This window comes from Halyomorpha halys, unplaced genomic scaffold (assembly GCF_000696795.3).
Source record: "Halyomorpha halys isolate HHAL.00 unplaced genomic scaffold, Hhal_1.1 Scaffold1124.1, whole genome shotgun sequence".
NCBI lineage: Eukaryota > Metazoa > Arthropoda > Insecta > Hemiptera > Pentatomidae > Halyomorpha > Halyomorpha halys.
Genome location: NW_027108426.1, coordinates 312,499 through 320,896, shown reverse-complemented (window position 1 = coordinate 320,896; position 8,398 = coordinate 312,499). Strand labels below are relative to the sequence as shown.

The 8,398-nt window shown below is 28.2% G+C and overlaps 1 protein-coding gene across 1 annotated transcript; it reads right to left on the bottom strand.

Annotated features, from left to right (window-relative positions):
- Nucleotides 1-260: 260 nt before the first annotated feature.
- LOC106688405 (venom protease) lies at nucleotides 261-7,593 on the bottom strand. Its single transcript, XM_014432840.2, has 6 exons — nucleotides 7,344-7,593; nucleotides 5,175-5,335; nucleotides 4,973-5,079; nucleotides 3,213-3,469; nucleotides 2,229-2,398; nucleotides 261-545 (listed from the first exon to the last, which is right to left on the bottom strand). Exons 1-6 carry the CDS (start codon nucleotides 7,591-7,593, stop codon nucleotides 381-383), a joined length of 1,110 nt encoding a protein of 369 aa, XP_014288326.2. The 3' UTR covers nucleotides 261-380.
- Between the last annotated feature and the right edge of the window lie 805 nt (nucleotides 7,594-8,398).

The following is an 8,398-nucleotide window of genomic DNA, read 5'->3' as shown; positions in this document are numbered from 1 at the left end:
TGACTAGGTAGGAGGTAAAAAGAAAAAAAAAATGACTGAGACCTTTGTCATATCTTCTGTACAGTGGAAGCGAAATGGAGGAGTCCCATAATAAGTTTTCTGCTTGTTATATTTCGGATTATACTATTTATTTTTCATGTATTATCTATTGGATTTATTCAAATAAAAATCAAAGATAGCAATAAATAAATACTTTATTTACTAATATAATTTAATTAACTTAACATGTTAATTTGTCTTTTTTATAATATTTACACTGCATTATTAATACATAATCTATTAATTAAAAAATATAAGGCTAGTTTATAAAACTATAATAAATTATTAAAATCAATTTACATAATTTACATTTATGTACACTGAAAACATCCACACTAGAATTAAGGCCATACAATATCTTCAATCCATGGGATATAAGGTTGAACTTTGGTATACACAGCAGGTATTCCCGTTCCACACATCTTTCCAAAAGATGTGATTCCTGTAATTTCAAAAGCACACTTATGTCCAGGAAGGAATGTCTGAAGCGGTCCTCCAGAATCACCCTGAAAGTAAAATAAAGGTGTTAGTTTTTTTTTTTTCTTGACAATTCATTGACTTTCTAACATAAAGTAAAGAAGAGAAAATATGCACGAGGTAAAACTCAAGTATTTTAAATAAAATAATAAAACATATTTGGAAGTAGTAATGCTCTTGATGAATAATTAAGGTCTGAAAGATTGTAATATAATTTCCAGCTTTTAGACTTTCGCTGAATTTCCTTTACCAATTATAATTATGTATTTTCTATTCTGAAAAGTACTTTCAATGTCACATTTTTTTACATTTATGAATTAAGATTAAGTTTTCCATTGAAACCACATATTTTAAAGAACCTACTAAAGGTTGCTTTCCTAAGTTAAGTCATAAGGCAGTTTTTCTTTCTGAACCCAGTTCAATTTATCAGGGTCACATTCAGATAGAGAAAAACACTAAATCAATATGGCCAGGAAAGCTGCTACAACAATTTGTTGGGGAATTGGAATAAAATAAAAATAGCAACAATTTTTATCCTATTAACAATAGAGACCAACTTTATTAAAATATTTAAATTTGTTCACATCTTTTGGATTTGAACTTTCCATTTAAATTTTTGGCAACAATAAGTTTCTTTTCTATTAATACACGACATTGTACTCATAAAAGTCCAATTTATTTACTCCAAATGTACAGATATGATTTTAATTTTTAGTAAAACGTCTTATCAAATTTTTCACAGTTTCAAGCAGGTTCTTCAATCCACCTTTTTTTGGTTTAAAATTATTTGGAGGGAAGGGGGACACTTCCCATGACGACGTTTCTAAGTATGGTTGCCATTCATTCTTTTCTTGACTTGGCTATTCAGTTTTTTCACTTTCAATACCATTCAACTGATTCTTGGGGCCATTTTATAATTTAACGAGAATACTTAAGTAATACGAAGTTTCTAAACAAAAAAGGAGTATAATTGGGCATATATATTTTTATTTACTAAATCCTTTGTAATGATCCATTATCTTATTGTTTTTTGAGAAATTTAAGTAAAGTTTTAAATATTAAATTGAAATTAAAGATAATTGCAGTTAAAATCACTTGAGAAAAACGAACATAGGGGTCTATCGTTTTGTCCAAGTTATGTTGGTAGTGCTTGTAATTTTTACCGCTTTTTGTGTAATTCGGTTAATGGATGGACTTGCATTGAGGTGTTGCATTTTCTTATGCTATTTAAGAAATTCATTGTATAATGGTGAAATAAAATTCAGCATTTCATCATGGATTTTGAAGTCCAGAAACGTTTAATAGAAGTAGGTATACCTACCTTACATAAATTAATCATTATATTTATAATATCTAGGTAGGTTTTGGTTCTGATAAAAATCTGGTTGATAACTTGAAGGTTGATAATCTGTTTTTTTTTATAAAGTAAGTTATTTTAATTAAAACAATATCAATTGAGCCTGCTATAATGAAGGTACAAATATTATAAAATGCATTTTTACAACTTTGAACCGTTATTAAGTTTAAAATACAAGTGGTACAATTTCTTAGTATAATTTGTTATTTTTATTTCTTGGTATGATATATTAGGATGTTCCGAGACTTAACATTATGTGAAAACATCATTTCTTTTAACAAGTTAAATTCATAAAATATAAAACTAGCTCAATTGAATAGTTATACTAAATTAATAATATGTATTTCATTATTACCTGGCATGTGTCATGGTACTTGCTTTTGTAACCTACAGCACAAATCAGATTCTCATTGATGCCATCTTTAAGAGGAGAATACTTGGAATTGCTTGAATAGTGGTATTGACACTCTGTACTATTTACGATTCGTAAAAGAACTTTCAAGAGGTCGAAACTTGCTTCATAAGCTGAAATCACCAAAGAACAATTATAACTCTCATTATCATTCATATTCAAACTAAGCCAACCCAGATATATTACACATGTGGAACAGAAGAGGAGGTATTCCCAATATTTAAGAATACCTGATCAAACTAAGAGACACCATAGTGATCTACCTGCAATTTGTATTAGAGATAATTTTCCTCGGGCTTCTATATAAAGTCCAACTTCTATCTAATGTTTTTTCGAATAAAATTTTTTTTCAAGTTGTTCTGGATATATATTATATTGTTTTTTTTGCCAAGATTTGAGGCAGAAATAATGGCTCTCTCTGCAAATACTGCATTTTAAACAAAAATCTTACTTAAAAAAATGCTGGCATTTAATGTATTAAATTATAATTATAATATTAATAAGCCATTTAAATTACTTTATAATAGAGTCTCAAATGATTTGTTAAAAACTTGAACTCAAACCACCCAACATCGAAATTGTTTATTTAATAAGGAAAATCATATTTTTTTAAAGTCTGGATCTTGGTATAAATCAATATTGGTAAACAAATTGATAATGACACACATTTGATATTGTTTTCTTTACCTTAATATTTTAATTATGAGAGATAGTTGACCATGGATGACGTACGAGGAGAAGATGGTTGGGTGTGCGGTCATTGTGTTTCACTTTGACTGTACCCCCAACCATCTTCTCCTCGTACATTTATTAATATTTTAACTTAAATGACCTGTAATTTTTGAGAAACAAGTAAGTAAATTGTTAGTTGTGCTTTTGATTATTAAATAGTTTTCTTTAATACAAAAAAGAAAAAAAGCTGGTTACCTGCTCCAGTTTTTCCCCAACCAGTAGCAATTGTAATGCTTCCATAATTATGTGCCTTTGTTTCTGGTTGAGGGAGACATGCTGGTCGAAGATATTGTGAAAACTTCACTTCCTCTTTCAGCTCTAAAATAGCTATGTCATTGTAGTATGAAGATGCTTTGTAGTCTGGGTGATTTATTACCTTCACTACTTCTGCCTCAATACTATCTGCAGCGTAGAGCTCAACAGACCCTAGCATTACTACTTCTGGATTACCCCTGTAAAAAAAAATATCATTACTCAATTTATAATTACCTTGCCTTGCCGAGGTTTCTAGTGGGTTTTGCACCTCTTGACAACTCAATTTATACATTTATTAGTACATTCTTCATTAGGTATATAGCATAAAACAAGTATCTGACTTTGCTTTAATTTAAATTTTGCTTTGTTTTATACCATTTTGTATATAGCCAGATTCGAAGTTTGGCCCAGTGGCCCAAGAATTTAGGCCTTTTTCATACTATTGGAAGGGTAGTTGACAATCCTACTGATAATTTTCCTCAAGAAAGTAATCTTTATGATGACAATTTCAGTTTTATCACATTACATAATTTTTAAGATAAATTTAGACTAATTTTTTTTTGATTTATTAAGTAAGTTAAATAGCCCAACAAAGTATTGAAAATAGATTTAATCTCTTCAATACCTATCTGCTTAAAATAAATTATAAACTTTAGATTATTGACAAATTATTAAATATTGATATAAGATGGGCAAGTAAGGTTGTAGGGCTTAGTAAAAAGCGGATCCCTAAAATGGTAATAAGCACTGAACCAACAGGTAAACGTCCGAGGGGTAGACCGAAACGTAGATGGAAGGATTGTGTTAAAACAGATTTAGTGGAATTGTATTTGGAGGGACATCACTGGAAGGATTTATGCAGAGAGTGTTTGGTGGTATCGGCATCGAAACTTCGGGTTCGTTAAGCCTTTATTATTATTAAATATTGAAGTTTCCTTTACATATGTATAGTAGACAGTGTGGAGAATTATTTTAACCATAAATTTTAAGTTTACTTATGTGAGAATATTAAGTAGATCAATCTATTAAAAAAAATTAAGAAATAATAAAAATAAAATAAAAAAAAAAACTGCTGTTTCGTATTAGATACAAAAGTTAAATTAATGTCAATTTCTCTCTGCTAGGGAGAATGGATGGATGGCTTAGATTAAGAGTAATATGGTGTTTAAACAAGATAGATGGTAGGCATGTTTCAGTTTGAAGAACTATAATGGATCAATTTTTTAAAAGCTTTCACAAACATTAATATTGTATGGACCTAGATCTGACAATTGGGTTTCAGTGAAATAGTCCCAAATGATTCCACTTCCAAACTCAGTCCACAAAATGCTTCCCATCCTCTCTTGTATTGGGACTATTGTCACATATCCATGTACTTCAATAAACCTCATTAGTCAAACTTTTAATTTCACAAAGGAAATTATGTCATTATGTAGATAGGCTTAAAAAAAAATTGCTTTATACATGCTGATAATTTAGAATAAAATATATTCAAATTGAAAGTTTTTAACCTCAAAAGGTTTATTAAATTTTTTTTTTTACTATTTGAGTTGTTTTGACCGCACCCAGACCATCTTGCTTTCATAAAAAATATTGTTTTTTTATTGTTATAAAAAAAAAAAATACGCTATAGTTTTTGATTTCTTAAAGATTAGGAAATTGTTTTACATACTTATTACTTAACTGAAAATATTTCTTACCATCTGGTGTTCGTGCAATGTCCTGCTGTAAGTATGTGTTTATCACTAATCAATGTTCCTCCGCAGAGGTAGTCAATGAAGTCAGTTTTGTTATATCCTAGTGCAGCCTTAAAAACAAAAAAATAAGTAAATATTTTTTATTCTTAAAAAATTAATTCATTCGCTTAATTCTCTCTATTAAAATTACTATAATTGTGTTTACCATATGTGGGAATTCTCCCCTGATAACGGCTCTTCCACCAACAACAAGCGGTTTTACTATAGGAATACAGTTGTCCATAACTATTGCAAAAGGTATGATCTCTGGTAGTACTGGACTTGCATATGAGAATTCGTACGTAAGATTGGTATATATCTTGCAGTCTGTAACATTATTGAATATAGTTAGAATGATTTATCAAAATGTATGTATTTGATAAAATTCAAATTAATTTTATTCATTTCTTATTTTGATAGTAACTTATTAATGTTAATATCTTTATTCAAAGAATAAAACAAAATATTTATTATTGATTAGTATGCAGTGTAATGTAGCAACCCGATGTATTTGGGCAGCATGAATGAATAAAGTATTTCTTTTTCTCCCCTAGTTACTGTTGGAATATATAGAAATGCCTGTGTAATTCTCAATATACTTCTTTATTCATTAAATAACATAATTGATAATACAATCAATTGTAACAAAGTTAAAAATCTTAGAAATTGTTTTTATTTTTAAATGAAGTAGTTTTCTGTTAAATTTCTTCTATGAAACTTATTTTTTATTTGTATTAATTAATTATAACTCACTTTTACCAAGCCATACAACATGCATAGCTACATATATGTATATAGTGAATAACTGTCTTCATTCATTAATCTATTCATAATTCTTAGAGTGAGCATAAAGGTGTTATCCTTTTTTAGCCCTAAAAATTTCATGCATGTGGACCTGTTCTAAAAAAAGATTAGCTTCTGTCTCTTCTATAAAATACTTATCATCCTTTTTAATTCCGCATTTAATAATATTGTGATATTGCATGTGTTATAGTAAAAATTAAACCTGCATATTTAAATTTATACTGATAAAAGTTTCCTATACCTATGGTTTTTCAATGATATAGAAAATCTACATTATACATTGTAACTACACAGGTTTTAAGGTGTTTACACTGAAATTTTACCTTTAAAATTGTTATTAGTTAACATGTTACTAGCATTTTGCTTATTAACACTTTGATAGCTGCTGCTTGCACCGTATATTAGCAAAATGTTATTAACATTGTTATTTAACATTCATGTTAGTAATAAAAATGCTAATAATATTATGATTTCTACGGTTTACACTAGTAACATTTCCAATGAAATCAAATGATTTCAGTTAAATGATGAGAAGATGGTTGTGGGTGCGGTCAGTAAAAAACACAAACAATTTGAGAGAACTTATTTGATTGTGCCAACGTTTTGATCAAAGTTTGTAGCCTTCATCAGGGCTAAGAACAAAGAGCAAGATAACAACCAATGAATACAAAAAAAAAATTACAAAGAGAAAATATAAATAGAATGACACAAGTAAATAATTATACAGAGTGAAAATTAGTAAAAATAAAGTGATGAAGAAAGTGGAAAGTAAAACGTTTAATTAAATATGTAAGTGAATTAACAATCAAGAAAAGAAGTTTAAAGTTATATGCAAAGAAATGTAGAAATATGAAAATAATTATTTAATAATAATTAAAAATTTATGGAGTTAAAAGTTATGGGAAAAAAAAAAAAAATTAAATAATACAAAAAAATTTTTAATAAATAAAAGAAAATATGTGATGAAATATGTAAGTATAATACTAGAATAAAGAAAGGTGATAAATACTAGTATTATACTTACATGTTTCATCAGTTATATATATTTTCTTTTATTTAAAAAAAAAAAATTGTTTATTATTTAATTTTTTTTTCTTTCCATAACTTTAATTTTTAATTATTATTAAATTAATATAATCATATTTCTACGTTTCTTCGCATTATATAATTTTAAACCTTTCTTTTCTTGATTATGTTATTCTTCTTACATATTTAATTAAAGGTGTTATCTTGCTCTTTGTTCTTAGCCCTGATGAAGGTTAGAAACTCAAGCCGAAACGTTGGCACAATTAAATAAGTTCTCTCAACTTGTTTGTGTTTTCTACTGAACGCACCCCCAACCATCTTCTCATCATATATATTATTTACATAAGTTCAACTTTTTTCAGCAAATTTTATTGACATTTCTCAGAGCAAGTCATTTAAAAAATTTTAGTAACATCTTAATTACACGTGTTATAAATAATGTCATCTCTGGTGTAAACCCACTTAAATACTTATCCAGTGTTGAAATTACCAAATAAAAACTTACATTTCACACTTTTCCTATCTGTTTCTTCAATTTTTATCACAGCATTATAGGTATCGTCGATTCTTGGTTTGGCAGTAGTAGTCGTAGTAGTAGGAGTAGTTTCTTTTACAGTTACTTTATTTTCTGATAACGTTTTGTTCTTTTTTTTCATGAGGTAATTGTAAAGTGAATCAGATATATCAAAATCCTCATCTTCACTAGAAGGTTGACTTGGAGGCTTATAAAATGGTACATTCCTTCTTAAAGGCATAAAAACACTACTCGGTTTTCCATAGCAACAGATCATGTTAAAAGGGCAATTCTTTTCTCGAACTTGCCTACTTCTTGGGCAAGTCGTTTTGCAAGTCAATCTGTCTTCAGCATCCATGCAGTCTGAAATTTAAAATTAATCAATAGTCAACATTGTAAAATCGGTTTATTGAAAAATTAAATTCTTAATGAAAAGTTACATACTAGTGCTTCACCAAACATTCATGTGTGTTCAAGATGTAAACATATGAAATTAATGGTATTAATAATACTACAAAAAGAGTATGAGATGAAATAATAGTACTTTTATGAACTAACAAAATGATGTGTACGGAATTGAGAACCCGAAATATTTATAAATATGTTTCATTGAATAATATAAATTCTGTTTATGTTAAAAAATCATGAATTACTGAATGTTTTCATTTTGTTTTTTTTTGCTACTGTTTTGACCTGTTTTCATGACATATCTAATCACAGTTTTCTCCTGGCTTAACCCAGTAGTCTTAGTCAGGAGAAAATCTGGTATACTTAGCTAAAATTCCAGAATATACTTTGCTAAAGTATACCAGATTTTCTCCTGACTAAGACTACTGGGTTAAGCCAGGAGAAAATCTGGTATACTTAGCTAAAATTTTCACTTTTGATTCATTCAGCAAATAAACCATTAATATATTCATTGAATTACCTCATTATTATATACAAGAAGATGGTTTACAACTATTTTTGTTTCTCTTTTGACTGCAACCCTGACCATCTTCTTATATATCAATTTTTACGGTCAACTATACATACATATATACCTC